This window comes from Platalea leucorodia (assembly GCF_965183815.1).
Source record: "Platalea leucorodia genome assembly, chromosome: 21".
NCBI lineage: Eukaryota > Metazoa > Chordata > Aves > Pelecaniformes > Threskiornithidae > Platalea > Platalea leucorodia.
Window position 1 is genome coordinate 2784759 of NC_138843.1, and position 22421 is coordinate 2807179.

Sequence of the window (22421 nt, forward strand, 5' to 3'; positions counted from 1 at the left end):
TAATGTTAATGTCTTGGGAAAAAATACATCCAAGAAAACAATTACATAAAATAGTTTCTCTGTTACTGGTTCTATTACAGCCATAACTGAACTAGATCAGGACAAAATGTACACAATTAGCTGCTCTGAGAATACCTGTGGAAATGCCCTAGAAAAGCAAGCAAATCCACTGAGTGTTCGAGAGTGCTGCAGTAATTACAGCTGCATTTAGTGCTTATTACGTCTACTTCAGGAAAGTTCTCTGCTCCCAGTAAATCTTAGGCTACTATGACCATGGCTACCACGTTCCTAACCGAAATGGAAGATTCTTTCTCTTCACATGAACAAACAGAAGCAGACCTTACTTGCAAGTGCCTCTCAAAGTACAGTTCTATAGCATGTTTAACATATACGGCTTGTATAAAATAGCAGCCTAACAAAGTTCAGTGAAAGGGAAAGTCACAGCACAAGAAAAGGAGAAGCAGTGAGCCTCAGAACACACTCAGGGCATCAAAAAACCACAGGAGATGTGGCAGCCAAAACCAGCTGATGCAAGAGAATCCAATTTTGCACTAAGAGACAGTGGGAGGGATTCAACAAGTACCAGAACTGCTTCAGAAAAAGTGATTCTATAATAGCAGGCTGGTTTATTAACTTAATTTTCCTTCTGAACCTACCATAACAAGTATCTAACATCTCTAACTGCATTTCTTCTGTAGTTACTGTCACTTTCGTAAATACTCTAAGTGAACATATTAAATAAGAATACCTACCACTGATGCAAACGTATATTTTTGGTCCTTTTCTTGTAAGAGCAACAGTACATCGGTTAACAGGACTGCCAGAATATCTATAGAGAAAAAAAAAATAATAAAAAAAAACCAAAACAGATTTTAAAGCAGAAAGACTGGTCCAGACTTAAAAATCACTTGACTTCAGTTTCCTGTGGGTCAGGGAATAGCACACGAACATCTGCAATATTGGGTCTGCTACTGCCTTCCACTTGGGTTGTCCACAGACAGCTTGCAGTCATGGAGAACCAGCACAATACAAACAGAGCTGATTTAAAGCTTGGAAACACCTACGTCGGCATCCTACACGTTGACTCAAACACTCATGAGGGAAGATGTCTCCCTCAACAGCAGATTCTTCTGGAACTGCAGACGCTCATGGCACCACCTACTCTTGGCTGCATTTTATCTGCCATTGAAGCTTCTCCTTGAACACTTGAGCAATGAAGCTGTTAAAATATTCACTGATGGACACCGTTTTGATTTCCTGGCAAAACAGACATTATGCAGAATCAAGGTGTCGTGGGGTTGACACGACACAATTTTTCAAAGTGTGAACCAGAGCTCGCACAAGATAATGCCTTTCCACAGGAGACTAAGTCAGTATGACTCAAAGCTTTGTCGTCTACCTAAAGACCTCCCTCTTGAATTGGAAAGCAGATCAGACAGATAATAAGCAAACAGCATAAGGAACTTATCACGCACCACTACAGAGATGCTTATTGGACAAGCCAAAAATAGAACAAGTGCTATTTCCTCCAATATCGTATTAAACAAGAAGGTTATTGTCATCTTATTTTATACTCAATCGATCAGTAATAAACAGTTACTAAAAAAAAAAAAAAAAAATTTAAAAATAATCTTGTTTCCTAGTTGTCCTTTTCCCCTTCCTGGTCCTTTACCTTTGAGTCGCCCTGACGCAGCTTTCCAGTACAGCATCCCATCCAGTAGAAGCCGCCTCTGTCCCACGTCATCCTTCCGGAAGAAAAGCCCATTCTTGCATTTCACAGATGACTTTAGCTCCATTTTATGCATAATCTCTTTAAGGCGCTGCCCCTTCTCGCACTCATTTACCATGGCATCTACATGAGTGATGGTGTCCTTAATTAAACTAAGGGCCTGGGTCAGCTCTTCATAATCTCTCGTTCCAGCTAAGAGAAAAGAGTAGCAGTCAGTCACATTTTCAACTCTGGAATGCAAGACATGAGCCACCCAAACATATTTTGACATGAAGGTTCTATACGGAACATCTGATGGTATTTCCAAAGGGCTTAATTTTAAAAATAAAATCAAATACCCTAAAGCTCTACATCTCTAATGAACCGACAGGCTTAACTACTATGGTTTTGTGGTTGCAGACTTGAAACTGAACGCTGCTCTTGACCCTCTGATGAAGTGAGACTCATCTGGATCTGCATCTACAACAGCATCTTCAGCTAAGGAAGAAGTGAGAAAGCAGATGTAAGGCAGTACCAGCCTGTCCCTCCTTGTCTGAGGAAAGAGCATGCAAAACACGGGAGAAAAAGGATCAGCAGACAACTGTGAGGCTTCTAGGAAAGATTAAACGACCTACCTTCTGTATTCTGAATAATCCGTTCCACCAAGACTGGATATTTGGTGATGCGCTGTGTAACTAGAAGGATACACTCCTGAACACCAAGTCTCCTCACAACGGAACAGTTGCCGATTTTCTAGAAAACAAGACAGGCTCATCACACCCGTTGTATATGTTGCGCTTCTACCTCCCTCGCCTCGCCATTCACCCATTTTCTGTATCAAAATATTTTTGTGCAATTAGGCGTAGCACCACAAAATGAGCTGCACTCTTTTACTAAAGCAAAACTCCTGATAACATTAAAAAACCTGCTTTTATTACTGGAAAATATTTTAGGTATTATTTTCAACTACAGTTAACTAAACCTGGAGTCAAGCAGAGAAAGTTCCAAGTTTGAACTGTTTGACTGCCTATTTGCTAACTGATTGCCTTTTATAATAGGATCGGTCCTTAAATACATAGAAAAGTACTACATTTTTAAAACCAGACCCAACCACCTAACAGCCACATTAGGTCAATAATGAATAAACTAAAGTGTTTATTTTACCACTGTATGTTCACCAGTAGGCTGATCTACAGAAACACGTTTCTGTTTAGAAAGGGAAGACTGCAAAGCATCAGAATCCCGCTAGTTAGTCTGACTGCGGGTACAGAACAATCCTGACGGCAGAATACAGTACCAAGAGCTTTCTTTACAAGGACTGAGGCTATATATTTTAAAACTCCGGTCACTTACTTAGTTCTTTGAAAGCAAAGGGTTCTCGCTTTTAAAGACACCTGGTTAAGAAGGTCTATCAGTATAGAGCTGTGCTGGAAAGTTCACACAGAATCACTTACTGATGACTGGAAAATGAGAATAGTGAGGACTGTGCAATGCCGTCCGAGATTCAGGCTACAGGCTTCCACTTTGGCCACGTCTCTTCAGCCCTTCCTATTAATTGCATGTTACAGCGTACAACAGATGAACAAACCACCCTGGAGCCAATCTTCTGGTTTCGGAAAGATGATGCAGTGGGCAACGCTTGACTAAAAGTACCTGCTTTTTCTATAGTAGTTCATCGGCAGCATTTATCATTGATTTAATTTATTATCAAGCCAATTTACAAAGATGGCCACACAGCAGGCCAGTCAGTGATAGAGCCATGAACACAACAAATACTCTGTTCCCCAGTCCTATGTGCTCTCAAGAGCCCACCTCAAATTTAACACCTGCTAATTGTGGCTTTGTGTCCAAACAGCTCAAAAGATCTAAAATCCAAGAATCTAACAACCCATCAAATAACGAGAATATGCTTCTAACACTGCTCGCTCACATTTAAGAGATCTTCAAGTACAAAATAAAACCTAAAGTGGTCAAGTATATTTTGCACAGTCAGAATGGGAGACTTCTGGTTGCTGTTTACCTTTATTAAGTTTTGGAACTTCTTATTGCTTTGGAGCAGGTCTTTATAGTGACTAACAGCTTCATTGTGTCCACAACAGAACACACCATATTTTTCTTTCATTCTCTCCCCGTTTTCACCTGAAAACTAATTGGAAATATAAGAATGAAAGACATGAATCATTAAGAGTAAACCTACCTCCACCGCAAGACCCAGGTTTAACATGGTTTTATGGTAACTGATTTCTTAGACATTTCTTCAATATTTTACTTTCTTCTGTACCAGAAACAAGAGATTTATGCAGTGTGACGTCTGAGAGCTTGGAATACCACAAGATGACCAAATATTAAATGATGGTTGTCATTATGAGAATTTAAAAAAGGATTTCTGGGTCTCTGCACTTAAAAAGACTGAGGACTGTTAAAGGTGAAGGGCAAAAAATGGTCACGATATATGAAAGAACTTGTTGCATCCACTCCGTACCAGAATGGGTGCTAAAGCTGTACTGAGTTTACAGGATTTTTACTGCATTTTTAAAAGGTCAGAACCAAGAAGCTCAGCATTAAATGCAGGAGAGCCCTGTTTGCGATGGACACCAGGAATATGTTACTTTACTTCTGGAACAGATGAAAAATAGAACCAAACCACCTGCAGTTGCACATCCCACAGCATGCATACGCACATGCCCAAAGAACATTTAATGAACATTGCGAATTTTCTGTGAGCAGGTATGTTCCTGGGAGTCACGCTCACACGTTACACTGGGAAGATAATCTGAAACCCAGTATCAAATCAATCTTTACGTAACATAACTTTAACCTTACAGTTAGCTTTTTAGAAATTTAATAGTGTCAACAACATTGGTAGAATTTAATTCACACCTGTTTTACCAAGAGGTCTCCAATGTTCTGGATTATATAATTTCGGTCACTGCCTTCTTCCAAGGATTCCTTTCGTCGCTCCTTTAACTGAAGCAGAAATTGCCCGTGCATCTCCAGCAGCTCATCCACACAGGGGAAGAGCTTGTTGATGACTGCATTTGAGAACTGCAGTTCCTCTCTCATAGCTTTGGAGTACACCTTCAGCATTATTTTCAGTGTCCTGACATGGTGCATTTCAGTCTGCATTAGTTCTGGGCAAGGGGAAATTAAAAAAAAAAAAAAAAAAAAAAAAATCACAAGTCGTTTATATGCTGTGCAGTGACTAGTGAAGATACAAAAGAGCAGGCTCCAAAAGCCACCATCTTTTGCACCACCTTCTTCACCACAATCTTTGACTCACTGATGTGAAGCTCCTAAATTTGTCCTCTTTAATCTCCCAACCAAATAGTGACCAACCCTGCTTATTTAATGACATCTCCCAGTTGCAGCTGAGCTATTCCCTAATTGTATAGCTGGGCTTTGCTGCTTACACAGGCATACTGAAAACTATGGGTTGCTTAAAATGATTAATAGGAGGACTTATGCACACTAAGACAGGTAACAGACTTGAAAATCTTCACTCAATTTTAGTTTTCAAGCACAAGTCAAAATGGGAGCCAATGAAAATTATTTCTGCTTTGTTTCAAAACAGTGGCACTATGAAATAGAAAAAGTTATAAGAATAACAAATAGTCTTACCATAAATGACATCTTGCCTTTTTATAACATCTTTCTTTTGTCTTTTTGCATAAGACTGTTCCACTGCAACACTCCAAGACTCTGCCTCAAACTCATGAGCATCTGTTTCTGTTTCACTTCGGAGGGATACAGAATATGTATCTAGACCAAAAGCACATTCAGTTTCAATTATTATTAGATCGTTTCCCACCATATCCCTCATTGCCATCATTAACAACAACAAGAGTAAAAACATCTCAGTGCTGCTTTAAGACTGTGTAAGAAGTTGCATAAAAATCCCGAAAAGCACAGAAATTCCATACCTTCCAGAAAAATGGAGTCTGCTGTTGAAGGTGCAAGTGAGACAACATCATCTGAAGTCTGCTTAAATTTTATAAAGCCTGAATCCCCTTCATCCATGTCTCCCGAAATTAGTCTAAATGTCCAAAGAAATTAGACCAAAGGACCAAAACAGAACATTAACGTTTTGTTAAGTTGCTTGACAAAGCAAAAACAAAAAATCCAACTACTTTTAACAAGCATCTTTCCTAAACTATAGTGCAATTAACTTAAAATAAAAATAGAAAAGCTATTGTTGCACTCCAACTTTAAACAGTCAAATCGATTTAACAACTCCATCACTGAAATATTAGTTTTAATTAGAGCAGCATGAAGACGTATGTAACTTCTGGTATGACATTTTAAAAGACATCACCTGGTGACAAGCCACAGCCAGTTCAGAGTACAAAGGGCACGTTCACTGAGAAGGGAGTGTAACTGTGGCACATAAAGTAAACAACTCCTTGAAACAGCAGATAGCTTGGAATTCATCTGCTATTTTATTCAAGGTATCCTGCAATTTAAAACACTGCTGTCTCCTATACTAGTCAGAACTAGCACAACCTAGAATAACTGAACTCAGAAGAGATTACTGAATTTCAACAAGTCTGAAGACAAATACACCCATGAAAACCATAATCTAGACAGAGATACTCAAATACTGCCCTATTTTATATGATATCTTTTGTGACATAGAACAGAGGGACTAAAGACAAGGTGATTTAAAAAAAAAAAAAGCTTACTGTTCAGGGAAATGAATTTCAGCATTAAAAGCTCAATAAATGTCTTTTGAGCTTGAAAGCCAACGTGAGTTCTTGCTTTAGCTCTGTAATTGTTTTTCTTTTCACATTGCAGGGGGGGAAGCAGCAGAAGCTAGTGAATTAGAAGAGAAGCAGTTTACTTACCCAAATTTATTAACAGCTCCAGCAGTATTCAGTGAAGACTGAGAATTTCCTCTTTGGGCGATAGTCATACCGAGATTCCGTGACAGTACTGGGGTGCCATCCGGTCCCAGGAGAAGACTTCGGGGCTGCTCCTTCAAAGAAGCGGCTAGAGAGGCAAAAATTGAATTGGTACTCAGAAAATGAGGCGTACACTGCAGATCGCCTGCTCTCAAACCTCTCTCTGAATGCGGACGGAGAACAGACAGGATCTTGGATGTCAAGAGCTCATTGTCCAAAAAAACATTCTCATTCCATTTTCTTGAAAAGGAACCACAAAAAGACAGCTCAGGATGAGCTGGAATTGTATTGCTTCTGCCGCTGCTTTTTGAATTTGTATTCCCCATGCTCACTACTGGCTGCCCTCAGACTTGGCACAGTAAAGTGGCCCCAGAGATGCACTGTTTTTATACTACCTGTGATCCTTCTAGAAATGTAAAGCTGCCACTTAACTTACTGTATTGGCTAAATCAGCAGGTCTGAAGTGCAGGAAATTGGTCCCTACTGTGCCCATTTAGTGTGGAAATTGCAAAGTATCTTCTCCTTTAGTAAAACACCAGAACCTACACACAATTATTCACACCCTACCGTATAAGGGCACAGAACATTTCATGGCAAACGAGAAAAATCTGAGATCTCATAAAAACCACAAGTTCTTTGCAACGCTTATTGCTACACAGTGATTTATATCTGCATGCACACACACTGAATGTAATAGATACCAGAGCTAAATTTAATTTTAATACTGCAGCTTTTTAATGCTTTTTAAATCTAGACAGACTGTGAACTGGAAAGATATTTAAAACTTTAATCACTATTACACAATACATGGAAGCCTGTAATAGACTTATAAAAAATGGATACAATTATTTAGCACTAATGTCTGTAATGAATGATAAGGAACGGGAGACAAAATACATCCTTTTAAAAAAGGAACTTCAGGGAAGTCAAAGATGAAGAATCAGCCAGACAATCTTTAAAACTTATCACTGACAAGGTCTGCAGCTGCCCTTTTTTCACAGTGCTTTTAAGGACATGGGAGTGGAAGAGATCTCATGGATCCTTGAACCCGGGACTCTGCCGTTGTTGCAAGGAAGCTTTGTCTCACACCCAGACCGAACTCCTCCGCCAGTCCTGTGTCTGGGAGGCTGCTTCAGGACCACGCTGTTGCCGCAGTTCAAGAGGGTCTCCAGTTTCCAGCCAAGGTTTATACACCGCCAATTTACAGCTTTTCTTGTAAAAACACTGGTGTCTAGCCATCCCCAAAAGTTCCCCTTTCTTAGTCTGCGCTCCTCGGTGTACCTCCACTAACGATCCTCTCTCCCTCCGCTTCTGCCTTGCTCAACCAAACATAGCTAGATCAAGGTATTCATGTTTCTTCTCATATAACAGGTTTTTCCACATTTTTTGATATCCCATACTCTACATCTGCTTGTCTCTCATTTCATCTTCCTTGAAACAGTTGACTAGAATCGTATTAGGGCTGCAGGGGAAGTTTCATCAATGACATTTAATAGAAATTATATCGCTGCATCTTTTCCTGCTGGAAATACCTTTCCCGATAACTGTTTGGGTTTGAAATCTCTTGGCTACACACAGAGCGCATTCTCAATCTACGGCAAACTGGGTAAACTGAGCCCTTTTCCATCATCTCCAAGTGATGAGCTCCAAGCCCATCGTCCCGAAAGAGGAGACTAAGTAGATATTAGCAAGGTTTGTAAAGGCAGATTTCTTAAACAAAGGCTTGATAATAAACGCCCTCCCGTTTCCATTTGGGGAACTATTGAAATCGTCAGCCATCAAGTTCTCCTTCTGTGCTCCACAAGCCAAGAACATCAAGTTCTGTCTCACAATGGTAGGCCAAATCTAAAAATCTCCAGAGGCAAGACATGTGGGGAGGGATGGGGGGACACAGCCACCATGGTTTGTACCTTTCTTAAAATGTATTTCTCTTATGTTGATACAATACCTTTGGCTTTTTTTGCTGGGCACTGCAGTCTGCAGTGTTATACTGTGGGTAAAGACACACGATGCCCATGCTATTAGCTGTTCCTTTAACTTCCACCTTCTCCTTTTGACTATGGAAAACAAGTACTGGCTGCCTAGCAGAGTCTGCACCAACAAAAAGCCATTTTCTGAGTTCAATTAGCACTGTCTGCACACTGCTGAGAGTCCGTATCGATCGTTGTTCACCTATCACACCAGACCAGACTGTATACCACAGAGCTGTTTCAACGACAAGCCCTACAGCCAACTTTTCCTATTTTCATTATTCCTTATTGTTTCCTATTTTAGCCTCTGCACTTTCCCCTAAATGCACAAAACCATTCTTGGTAATGCAACAGCCACTCATCTTCTTATAACAATTACTCCCTTTGCGCTACCTCTTGGTAAGAATCGTTTCATAAAGAAGTACACCTTGCAATGCAAGTCAAGAGATCCCTAACAAAAACACATGAAACACACACAGTAGTGCTCGGACATTGATGGCAACTGCGTTTCTTACAACCATCAAAGCAACCAAACGGACCAAGTGCAAGGCAGAAAGCAATTCTGCTCTAGTCATGGTCAGTCATCGGAGAGCCAAGCCGCCTGTTCTGTTAATGCAGACCTTGTAACGTCTACAAATTAAAATGCCATTTAAATCATACCCCTGTGGCTGCAATGGTCTTTTCCAGTAGCAAAAAGCTATTTCAAAGCCTATGCTGCAAGAGAGCTGTTCTTTCTTCTTGTTTTTCCCTCCCAGATCCCTTTTCCCACTTTGTTTCAACAAAGATTTATGTTCAGACCATTAGTGCTAGCTTGTCTTAGAGATTTCTAGCAACCACTAGCTGCAGGCAAGTTTTAAATAGACAATTATGAAAATCTGATGTAAAACAAAGTTCACAGTTCTAGTCTTTTCAGAGGCCAGAGAATAGACAATCAATGAAAAACTAGCTTATTGATCCCCTTTCACCATGATATTTTGAGGTTACACAGCAAGAAGGTATAAAGAAAAATAAAAAGATAAAAAGATAAAAACACACAGGAGATTGCTAGGAGCCTCTAAGCCATTCCCAATAGAAAAAAAAATGAAGCCATCTTATTAAAAGAGACCTTTTCTATACTTCAATAACACACTGTGTATAGCCTTTAAAACATATTAAAGAAAAAAATACAATCGAACAGATAAGCCTTGAGCACAGAAATCATTCTTTAGTACAAACCTGGGGAAATGCACTGGGGCGAACTTTGTGGAGATCCAGAAGGTCTGTGCTGCAAATCTTTCTGCTATAGGAAAAAATACAATATTCTTACACATACAGACCAAACTCTCAGTCTAAAATGAATCATATTTTTCCTATCATATAGCACTAACTGTACATGAAGCTGTATACCGAAAGTATAAAAGATTTGACACAATAACAGTTTTCATTTTCTCACATTCCAGAAGAATGGCATATAGACATCAACACTTTGTATAAAAATCCCATCAAGTATAAACCAGACTGAAATAGAAACAAAAATGAAGTTACAGCTGAATTAAAGCTATGATCGTAAGTGATTTATTAAATGAAAGCAAACCCTTTATGTAGACAGTCTTCACCTACACTTTGTTGCCGTTTAGTTTACAGCAATTAGTTACTAAACTAACCCAGCCAGTTTCAACCAAAATTTAGACTGCCCATTTAAAACTGCATCTTTGGTAACCTGTACAACTTTCTCGTTCTTACAACACTAGGATATTACAATTGACTGAGATACAATTTATCTAAGATGCAAAGAAATTAAGTAATAGAGCCTGTAACGAATGGCTTTTTGGGAGTCTCGCTTCACTTTGAGGATCTCATTTCTGACTTCATTCCCTGTATCATTTTGTGCTACCGCTCCCCCTTTCCTCTCTTCAGGAGTGGTTTGTAAGGGCTGATTCAACCCTGAAAGCTTGGGAGACGGTAAAGAGTCGAAATTAAAGCATCAGAGCAAGTGAATTTTTAGGTTTCAAAGGAAAACGCACAATGTCTTGAGAAGTTTAAAAGTATATACCCAAACCCCCACAAGAACATTTCTGCCCTCAAAAGACTTACACTCTAAATCACCGACGGCTGAAAGCACTTCCTCTAACCTCTAATTGCCCAGGTTTGAGCTGTTCTGCTCTCTCTTTTCCCTCTCATAGTACTCCCTAATCTGCTATCAGTCTCTGAAATCATCAACACTTGCAGGTTAAAACAAACTAAAACTCCCTCAAGTATAATTAGTTATAAGGAGGAGGAAATGATTTTCAAAACCAATACCAGAACAAAAAGCCGGCACATAGACAGCTATCTGAAACCAACCTGTGACCTTACGTGCGATCACAGGCACCACGGTGACACAGATAAAAAATGAACAGCTTAGCAAGATACAAAGTTCATCGCAGTTCAAAAATTAAATCACTTATTCTGCATTGCTCAGCTTATAAATAATACGCAGCTGTTATAACCAAATTCCCCTCCACTTGTCACACTCTTCCATCAGCTCTGAGACGGCACAACCTATTAAAATACAGGGGCATAAAATTGAGAGGTACCATATAATTCAATTATGTTCCCAAAACCAGTGATGGATTTGAGCATTCTTAGAAGGGTTAGTCACGGTTCTGCCAGACACAAGCAATGGTAAGTAATTTTTAGTACAGCCATAAAACTTTTCGCTTTATTTTCCCTACATACATTGTCATAAATTGCTATAATGACAAGTTAATAACTATTTGACGTCTTGAAGACATAGGGCAAGATTCTGTACTGATGTAAATTAAAACACTCGCACTAAATTAAACTTACTATGTCAAGCACTGTTATTACAAAAGAAGAACACATTTTAAAACCCACCTTGGGTCTGATGCTGCTGCATTCAGCCAGCAAATTCTTGCAGTTCTTATGGACATTCACTGCACAATCTGAAACACACACACACAAACCAAAGTTTTAAATTATTCTTGCCATTCCCAGTTAGGGAAAGAAAGAGCGACACATAGAAGTTCTTAATTTTGGAAGAGATGCAGAGTAAGCTCAGGTGTTTCAGCGAGCATCCTTGTTGTGCGTGTTCTGTTCTTGATTTTACACCAAATACTGAAGCTTTTTCAATAAGACTCAGAATCATTGATAATGCAATTCACACATGCAAGCACAAAGAGACACTATTCAATGCACTAACAGTATTCTGCCTAACCTCCACGCAACCAGAGCGCTGCTTTCCTCATATTTGCAAGGGTTATTTCCACGTCTCACAATTCAAAATTGGTACCGTTCAAGAAGGCAGCAATTTATTCGGCTCCATAGGAATAGCTGCCTTTCTGCACAGAGTATTAGTTGGAGCTGAATTAACTACAGTAAAGTTCAAAACGCACCACAGAACCATCAGAGCATCACCACTTTTATCAGAGCATTACCACTTCTCTAGCTTCACAAAGGAACTGTTTCCAGATAGAGGAACTAAAGCAGCTCTCTCTCACCCAAAAGGCATAAAACCATTAATGGTACAGTAAAATCCAATCTCTTTTTTTCCTCATAAGAACTACTGCTTGAGAAAACAGGATGACAAGTGGTAGCGTCAAATATTTTCTGCAGTCTTTCTGCCCATCTATAAAACAAGATCCTTCATCAAAAGCAGAAGCAGGACACCAGCAACTCAGACAGTAAAGGACACCAGGATTTGTTTCTTCCCATGTATTTCAGGCACGCCTGTTAAAAGAGAAATAGAACAAAACTGGGAAGATGAACACCGTATCTGCTAGAGAAAATCCTGTTTATGTTTAAAGCACAGAGAAAAAACTATTTAAGGTCTCTTCATCCAAACAGAACTATCACCCGCGCCTGGCGCCAAGGCTGGTGATCTGCTTTAAGGCTCCTGGCTAACGTAGAGAAATGCTCACTTTTAAGTGTTTTCCATAATTACAGCAAAACCCTGAGAACAGACGCAAAACACTTACTTGGCCTTAAACACAAATAAATTAATAAAGATATAAAAACAAGACTGAGAGACAGACCGAGTGCACGGGCCCAAAAGACGCTTACATGTTATGCATCTTCCACAAGCGTGGGAAATAAGAGCAGAACACTGCACTTTGAGTGCCAGCCACACAACAGATTTCCACAAAACCAATAACCTTCCATAAATTCTCTCTGTGATATTTCTACCAATACCACACCCCATGCAACAAAACAAAAGGCACTATATCTAATTTCAAATGTACGTGCCTCTGCAAATGTATGATAAAAATGTATCAAAATTATTCATTTGCTAAAACTACGTAGCGGATACCAAATACATCAGCTGTTTCAGCACTGATAAGGCCTCCAGCTACCACCAGAAAATGAAGAGCTTGTTAAAAGACATGCCACAACAACAAACAACTAGTTGACAATGGCAACCCCTTTCCTCCCAAGACAAAGGAGCAAACTGCAGGACAAAAATCACCACACGAAAGGAAATAGAAAAAAAAAATTCTCCATGACGTCAGGCTGGGTTGGATTCGAGTCCAGCTTACAGAGGGGTTCCCGTCAGGGCAGAACAGGCACACCGATGGGGGGAAGCGTTCATCCAGCCACTGCCCTGCCCCGCGACATCGCCTCCTCTCTTGAAATCCACTTCGTTCATCTAGAATTGTGTAATATAGTCATCTATAAACGTTTTGTCAAGCTTTAACTAGACATTCGTATTCCCTGACATTTACATATCTTCAGTGATTACATTCGATAATTCTTTTCCTATTAATGATTAGTAGGACCAACTCTACTTCAAAAGCTTGGGTACCTTGTTAAGCTAACTGTAAAAGGCATATCAACTTTAAATATATTTCAATTTTAAAACCATGCAATTGCTCTGTTAAAGATAACAGCTTCTGTCACTCTCGGTAGGTATTTTTTACTTAAACAGTTGATGTATCTAATAGTGCTGTGTGGTGGTTTCCTATGCTGCTGAAACACTCTTTACACAACAGGAGAGAATATACTAGAAAACAGGAAAATGCTACAGAAAAGCTTCAGAAAACTGCAGATGAATCCAAGGACTTGATCCTCTAAGAGATTATTTGACATGCAATAAACATAGTGATTTCCAAGTGGCATTATTTTTGCCCATGTGACAGAGACAATTTTGAAAATTGACAGAACAATCAGCCTATTTTATAAGCGTCCTTAATTTTATAAAATATGCTCCAGCTTTCTCTATTCAACACTCTTTTGCAGACAGTGCTGAACCAAGAACACTCCAATTAAGGATGAGAACAAGCATTTGAATAGTAGTGAATTTGATTTCCTTTAGAAAAAGGATGCGAGATCTCTTTGCATTCTTTATTCTTCTGGACAGCCTCTCTGAACAGGGTATTAGAGAACTGCAGGGGTCAAGAAAACAACAAAGAGAAGAATGAGGGGCAGGGACAGCAAAGAAGTGACAGGAACCTGCACAAACTGAGACTGAAATATGAAATATGAAGGGTCATTATAGGTGCACAGAAATAGTAGATCTCTAACCTCAGAAAACACAGACGGGAGGGGGTTTTTTCCCTTTATCATAAGAGGGGAAAATACCCCAACCCACCACAGAGACCAGCCAAAGAAAAGGAGCATCGGTAAATTCAAAACTCGCAAGAAAAACATTTTTGCATGTGCCATCAGTAACTGGTGGCATTGGGTCTTATTCAGATAAAGAATTTGGGAAGGTACCAAAATGAAATGGACAGTTATGTCGGCAAGCTCTTCTCAAACTGGAGAGGCGCAGAAGGTATTCCTGAGAAAGACAGAGCTAAAAACTCGGAGCTCTTCCCTTCCTCTTCCCCACCTTCTCCTCCCTCAATTACTCACTGGAACTGCACGACGATTAATTTGGCAGGGAAAAACAGATCCCCCAAAGGATTTCATTTTGACACAGACTACGCAGAAAGGCCGTAGCTCTGGCTGCCACTGAGAACACCAGTTAAACTGCCTACACGCCTAGAAGGTGCAAGGATTCGGGTTACCTCGACTGGATGGGGACAGGACCACCACTGCTAGAGCCAGAGGTACAACAGCAATCGATACCACGCAGACTGGAAACTAAGCAAACCCACCATGGTTGTTTCTGGGCTTAAATCGACAGGTTTGGAATTAAGACTGAGAATTTTGGGAGCATCACATTATCCCACATCTGCTTACTACAGGGACTGTCACTGCCTCTGAAGCATTTTGCATGGACTAGTGCTAGCCATGACCTGCTGCTCCTTGACAGACAAACTGAAACAGGGGCCTCATCCAGCAAAGAAATATTTAAGACCAAGGGGCTCACAAACATCATAAAAGATCCTGTTCACAATTGAGGATAATAAAATTAATATCTGGTATAATAAAAAACCTTCCCTTATTAATGAGGTGCTTTCCCAAAGGCTCACAGAAACCAATTTACAACTTAAGAGCATTTTATTGGACAACACGATGCAATGCCCAAAAGCATGACCCTGATTCCCAGTATGCAACAAACCTACCTGATAAAGGGCAGGTGAATACATTTTCTCCCCAGCTGTAATACCTTCCAGTGGATCAGACACTGGCAATGTCCTATAAATGTCTCCCAGAATTGGATTCCAGGACAAATCTATGACTCACCAGATATTATGAGTATTATGACCCTGACCTTTGGTCTGGAGCGGTACTGCCCAATAAAATAACTCTTAAAAGGCCATTTGCAAACAACTACAACTAACAGTCAGATATGCTGTGATTAATCACAAATTGAACTCCTGACTTTTATGGCTTTTTGGCATTTTTTAAATGGCAGATTAAAAAAAGAAAAAAAAACAAAACAAAACAAACCACAACACAACTTTAAAACAGCTAAGTTCAGCCAGGGACACCTTTTAACAGTGATTCCAATGATGCAAGGAGCTCAAGCGCTATTAATGCTAAGGATATATCCAGCATCTATTAAATCCCACCAGCAGAAGAGAGCTGTGGACAAAATAGTTTTCTTGTGAAATTAATAATTTTTCTGTTTTCAAATGTCCGATGCTTCAGAGATCACAGAGAATCTCTTCCCTCTTTCGTCACCCTCGCACCACGCAAGGTAATTCCTCTCTCTTGAACTGACAATCAAAACTTTTAGTTCTGAACAACTTGCATACAAATGATTAATATAGAATATAAAATCTGAATTTATACATAAAGATACACAACACAAGGACTGAGAAACATTTCAAAGAACTACAGCATTCCAGAAAAAGCAGAGTGACAAATCTCCGCAGGAAAGAGGAGGAGTTTCACAGGAACAGGAAGAAGTTTCTGTATTCGGTAAATCCAGGTCAGGTATCTTCAGGAACTCAGAACAGATTTAACGTTGTCCTGGTGGCTTTGGTGACCGGCGTTTGCTTGTTTTGCTAACTCGCCTAATTGCGTCGAGACAGAAAATAAAACTGGAAGGGTGCAGGGTGATGGGATACTTCACATTCTGAAACAGAGACTGTCCACGCGAGAGAGCAACAACACTAAATTATCAAGTTTCAGCTTCCCTGTTAAAGCATTCCTCTTTGTCTCCAAAAACAACCTATAATTACTTTCTCACTGTATCTGGCTTTACAGTCAAAATATCAGAGACACGAACGGGGGGGTGGGGTTGTGTCATTCCCAACACTGCAAGTTCTGGGGGGCTTGGGGTTTTCTTTAAACACAGAAACCCAAACCAGAACAAATGAACAACTGACGTTTCTTTTTTTAAACAATGCAAAGTAAAATTAGCATATTATCCTAAAAGAAATATGAGTACCATTCCAATTCTCTCACGCTGAGCCCTTCCCCCATCCTACAGGAACACTACAGGACTGAGGCAGCAACTATGACAATCATAAAAGGTATTTAAAATATTTCATAGGTAAACATTAGGTGGAACTACAACACACAATGCCTGATGGCTCCTGTTTGAGAGCCATATTTCATGGCTTGTTTTTTTTTACCATAGCAAAGAGAAACTATTACCTTATAACTTTATAAATTTAAAAAAAAAGAAAAGTGCCAAACAAAAAAGCCACCTACAAAACTCTCCCTTATGAGGGGAGAGAGGAGGAACTGAGAAGCAGCCATTTCTTCTCTTGTTTCTCAGAGAAGACACACAGATACTACAGTAAGAAAACCACAGCACAAACTCTTCAAACAGCATTCAGAAATTTTGCAGATTAGAGCAGCAAAACCAAGCACGGTACCAGAAACACTCAGAAAGCTATTTCTGTTTGAATCACTCCCTGTTTCCTCCTACCTCCTCCAAAATCTGTCACTGCTCCTACCAGGGTTTCCTTCCCAGCACAGACAAGCTAAGCCTACAATCCAATATTATCTCCCGTGCCTCTCCCTAATATGCCAGGGAATATTTAAAATGGGTCAGTCATCACAATTGTGGATAGAGAGAAGTTTTCACCGTTTTTTTTTTCCTAACACGTCTGAGCTTTTCTTACGTACATCCCGGACTTTGCTCACTGCTGCAGCCCCAGCACTAGCACTACCTGTGCAAGCAACCGAGAAGACGCAGGATTTCGTTATCACGAGCACAAGGATGCTCAGACTCGGGCTGTGCCACGAAGGGAACCAGTTTCACGTCAGGCTACATCAGCTCGCCTCCCTAACGCACACGGTAACATCTCACCTCCTCCTTCACCCCCTAAAAGACAAAGACTGGATCTTCACAAGCTACGTCCTTGTCCGCTGGATTAAGCCTTGAGCTGCTAACGCTGGGACGGCTATAAACCCTGCGGGATTTGGCAGGAAAGGGAAGATAAACCCGCCGCCCCGGCCAAACTCGGCATCTCCTCGGCGCTGCCCGGCCTTGGGTAAGCGCGGAGGTTGCCAGGCGGCGGCGGCGGCGGGCAGGACCCCCGCAGCTCCCCGCTGAACCCCCCTCAGCGCGGGCGTGCGAAGCCCCGGGGGCCGCGCTGCCCCGCGGCAGGGACCGGCGATGGGGGGCGGGGGGGGCCGGTCACCGGGCCGCGGCCTCCCGCAGCCCTGGGGAGGGGGGCTCTCGGTGCCGGGAGGGCTCTCGCTAAGGCCGGGAGGGGGCGGCGCAGCGGGGAGCCGGGGGCCGAGGCTCGGGGCGCCGGCGGACGCGCTGGCAGCCCGGTCTCTTACCGGACTCCCCGGGGAGCCGCCGGTTGCACTCTCGGTCCCGGGAGCCGCCGCCACAGCAACAGGAAACGCCCCCGTGTCCCGGAAGCAAAAGGGCGAGGAGGCCGCGCGCCTGCGCGCCGGGGCCCGGCCGGGGAGGGGGGGGTCCCCTCTCCTCGGGGACGGCGCGGCCACGGCCGTCCCGGGCCTCGCTTTCTCCTCAGGGAGGGCACGGCCACGGCCACCTCAGGCCCGTGCCTTCTCCTCAGGGAGGGCACGGCCACGGCCACCTCAGGCCCGTGCCTTCTCCTCAGCGAGGCCACGGCCACCCCGGGCTCCGCTTTCTCCTCAGGGAGGGCACGGCCACCCCCAGCCCACGCCGCCTTCTCAGGGAGGCCACGGCCACGGCCACCTCAGGCCCGTGCCTTCTCCTCAGCAAGGCCACAGCCACCTTGGGCCCCGCTTTCTCCTCAGGAGGGGCACGGCCACCGCTGGCCTGTGCTTTCTCCTCAGCCCGCTCCCCGGAGGGGGCAGGCGGCTGGAGTCGAGAGCCACCAGGCCTCGCCCTGACGAGGGTCCCAGGCCGCCTGCCCCGAGCCCGAGAACCGCTCCGGCCTCTCCCCTGCCCCGGCCGGGGGATGTGAACATCCCGCACCACCGGGGGTCTCCAGGGGAGCTGCCTTCCATCGGCGCCTGGCTGCGGCGGGAGCAAAGACCAAACAGGCCCTGTAACAGATGGGATGTCGCATCCCGAGCGACAGCTTTAACACGGTAGTTCACGTCTTTGTGCAGCGCCCAGGACTTACTCTAAATACCTAATTCGTTATTAAAAGCCTGATGGGATTTGCCGTTCAAAACACGCTGAAGTGTTTACAGCCACTCCTGCCAAGGCGAGGTTTGGGTGCCTGGCCCTGGCTTCCTTATCTGCCAGTGCCTCCCCGGGCCTTCGCGAATGACCCCTGTGCAGACAAACAGCAAAAGCAAAGGGAATTATCTGCTATATCAGAAGACTCATGCACTGACTTGTATAACTAAATTGCTTGCGGGAAAAAACACCTTTTTCCTGACACCAACGAGGTTTGACCTAGTATAGCACCAGACCACTGAAATACTCTGCAAGGAGGAAAACTTAGAAGAGCTCGTGACCTAACCTCGCTTCCTGATCTATGATTCACTCTGAGGATTTACAATACTGATTTCCATCCCAAGTTTGTCATATTTTAAATCGTGCACATCCAAGTTGCCCGTTGAGCTTGAAAACGCAACGCACACGCTTACAAAACAAACTTCCCTCTCAAAATCCGCCCTACAGCTTTCCCGCGCTGCTTTGAAAGAACCTGCCACCGTTTGGGCTGGAAATGTGCTGAAATCCTAGACTACCATGGGACCAATATTGTCTCTGGTTTCCACACTGCGACCCGTTTAATCGATTTTATTTTTTTCTCTTCATCTTATAGTTGCAAGCTTTTCAGAAATGTTCCCTTTCGTGCTGCTTCAGTACAGGACTAAGTACAATAAGGTCCCAGTCGTTTATTGGGGCCTCTCAGCACCACAGAGAAATAATCGTTAAATAAAGCGGTTTGGGAGTAAACAGCTGGCTGTCGCTTTGTGACAGATGAATCCTTAGACGCTTCAAGCTTTGTGCTTCGCTATAATATAAAAGTAAAACATCGCAGATTGCCCAACTACAGCTGTCACGGAGAGAACGGGCTGTGCTTGTGCGGCTGGCCTCGGGGCATCTCCACAAAATCAGTGCAAAATCTGGCACGGCAACCGGCTGCAAGACTCCGTAGCTTAGAGCTAAGGTTTGGATTGCAAAGAAGAGAACAGCACCGACTTTCTAATCCTGTGTAACCCTATAATAACAAAAGATTTCTTATTGAATGAGTTGCAGGTAGATTACTGTCATGCAGCCTTATGCGTTTGCCAGGCCAAGCGTACAAAAGGAGCGGCACCTTGGAGATGTTCCAGATGAAGGCAATACTGCCCGGATATGAAAAGAAAGTGAAAATCAGAAAAGGAGAAGCACTGAGAATAGTATATTCTTCAGCTTCCTTTTCTAAAACCTCTAGAGCTCGGTAGAGCCAGCTCTGTGTCAGCAGACTGACAGCTCCGGCAGGGTTTCCTCTGAAACCAGCGCTGCAGACCACTTTCACATTTGCTTTAGATCCTGCATCTTTGGCTTATAACCGCATTAACCCACAGCCTATCGCAGCCGCCCTGGTTTCGCCTGTTTGATTTGGCCTCCTGTCAGTAATCATTTATTTCAAGTGGGACTCCCAGTCCATTTATCACTGTCATCATGTTGCAGCAGCCAAACCTCCTTTTTCCCCCAAAATAGAAGCTTTTTGGCAGCTGTGCCTCTCTCCAGAAATGCAAAGTTTCAGGTTGCCTGCTGCTTTTCAGCTTTCTCAGGACTCTGTGTGGGCTGTGAGCAGAAACTTCAGGATAGAAAATCAAGTAATTCCTCCTTATTATGAGCCAAAACTATCCTTCCCATATCAGCTTATCGGTGCTGCACTGGGAATCCTAAAAGCAACAGTGTGCAGGCACGCGTGCCAAGTGAGAGGCGAATTTCACACACTGAATTTCAAGTCCAAACCAAGAGCCATTCTGGCCTCTCTCCCTTACAGATAAAAACGCATGGGTGGAGGATGTTTGCCTGACAAACTGCGGAGACCCATGTCCTCCATTTACCCGCAAAACTGTTGTGAGAAAGGAAACAGCTCTCCAAACCTCTTTCACAACGTGCCTTAAGTAAGTCCTGGCGACTAGTTGTTGCAGCAATTTGTTAGAAATCAGCCTGTATACCGCAGCGGCCAGCAAGGGTCAGGCTAGGACAGGCGGACAGTCTGGTGTCCAGCACAGCCTGTATTATTCAGGAAGATTTATTAAACCGAGCACCTTCTCTTAAAGAAGAGGAATTTGTCCGAAGCCTACCGAACGCTTTGGTTGCAGCTATACGTTTCCTTTTGAAGAGGATGGTCGATCTGACCTCCCAGCGGGGCCTAGGGCTCTATCTTTCCCATAAAGTAACAGAGATTTAAGTCTCAACTAAAGCAGACGTAGAAGATCCACCTCTCCCCCAGCGCTCAAGCTCAAGTCGCTAGGAGGGAAGCAATCCTCCTGCCATCCATATTCCACAGCACATCCTTGGCTCACCTCCGTGGCACAGCCTGCTTGGAGAGCTCTCCTCCTGTCAGGGCTTTCCTGGGACTCATCTCACTCTTGTTGCATAAACTCTGGAAGCATGTTTATAAGAGAGGATTAATTTAGGCACAGAACCTTCTCCACTCTTGACAGCAAAGGCTGAAAAGGAGCTTTCTCCATTTCCAGGTGAACAGTAAACCTAGAGACTCACAGCTCAAAGTTTATGTAACAGCGGAGTTTGGGTGGCCACTGTTGTCGAGATCCCAGTGACTGCAAACATTCCTCTTTGTTTTTCATCCCTGCCAGACTCCTAACGTCACATCTGTGAGACTCTGAAACTGGAGCTGCAGAAACTCTCCTGCATCCGTGCTCTCGACACACAGCACAGCCTCCCTCCTTCCCTGGGAGACTTCGTGCGTGGTGTCGGGATGGATGGGAGGAATCAGGTGGGAGAGGGAAACAAGTTACCACGTACGGGGCCACCCGGGCTGCCTGCCTTCTTCACAGCTCACATGCGTGTTTCTAGCAGAACGATGATTCCTTGTTCTGAATTAAAAGCCGAATTGCTCCTGCTGTTACTTTCTCTAATAAGAAGAGCTCTCGCTCCTCTCTTTCATCACAGCCACGGTAGCCACTGGACTTTGTGCGTCCCCAGGACAGTGAAAAGACCTAATCATTTCCCCATCCTTCCTCCCCCTGGCTTCAGCTCATCCCTTTAACCACCATCTTCTCTTGTCTTTTCTTTCACTGAGCCTGTTTTATTTCTACCACGTGGTGGTGCTGCAGTTAAAAATACCGTGGAGATGAGCCAAAGAACCGCACCTGACCAGGAGATGGACCGAGAGCTGGCCGAGGGCCAAGGCGTAGAGATGGTGAAGTGTGAGTTCATTATGAGAAAACAAGAGGAGCAGCCAAATATCCTCAGCTCCTGGCGGCAGCTACAGCTCAGACTGAGCCCGGACAGAGCTGCCTGCGCTTCTGAAAAGTGGGCATGCTGCTCTGGCTACACGGTGGCCCCGAAGCTTGCTTTTCAAGAGCCCTATCAGTGACCTGTCAGGAGACGACGCACTGCTCCTAGCTGCAATAACGGGAGCTAGCGATATCAACTATCAACTCTGCCACCCAGAAGCAGCTTGCAAAAGTTTCAGTCCAGCATAATCCAAATATAGGCACTCTCAGGCTAACAGCTGTCACATAGCAAGTCCCAATCCAGATCTGACCACAGACAGGCCATTAATTTGGATGAACATCTCAGAACCCTGCCCAATTTTTCAGCCTCAGTTCAAGCACCGCAAAGGGAACACGGAAAAACGAGCTCTGCCGCCCATGTTAGGCTGGGCAGCGTATCCCTGCGCAGCCCAGAAAGCCACAGGAGGTGTCACAGAGTCCCAAACACATACCAGTTCCTCAGCCACCATGGCGTTTTTCTCCTGAGTGTTAGCAAGACTCAAGAACACAGATTCCTCACGGAAGGGCTGAGAAACAGAGTAAAAGTTACGATAACTTATGTCCAATCCCCACACATTTATGATGGAAAACGGTATGCCGATACACCCGTTTCAACAGCTAGCTCCAACCCCTTGCACTCCAGATCACAGATCTCCAAAGCAG

The 22421-nt window shown here is 43.3% G+C and overlaps 1 protein-coding gene across 2 annotated transcripts in view; it reads right to left on the reverse strand.

The window, feature by feature from the left end:
• Positions 1–22421, reverse strand: part of ARHGEF18 (Rho/Rac guanine nucleotide exchange factor 18) — a 45309-nt gene that overhangs the window by 14917 nt on the left and 7971 nt on the right. The window contains exons 10-19 of one of the 2 annotated variants that reach the window (XM_082330949.1): positions 11433–11500; positions 9792–9852; positions 6550–6694; positions 5629–5741; positions 5327–5467; positions 4589–4839; positions 3729–3854; positions 2344–2461; positions 1673–1921; positions 753–829 (exon numbers count right to left, since the gene is read on the reverse strand). In XM_082330949.1, the coding sequence (XP_082187075.1) occupies positions 753–829; positions 1673–1921; positions 2344–2461; positions 3729–3854; positions 4589–4839; positions 5327–5467; positions 5629–5741; positions 6550–6694; positions 9792–9852; positions 11433–11500 (1349 nt within the window). Of the gene's footprint in view, positions 1–752; positions 830–1672; positions 1922–2343; positions 2462–3728; positions 3855–4588; positions 4840–5326; positions 5468–5628; positions 5742–6549; positions 6695–9791; positions 9856–11432; positions 11501–22421 lie in introns of both variants that reach the window. The other variant, XM_082330948.1, reaches the window with a different exon arrangement.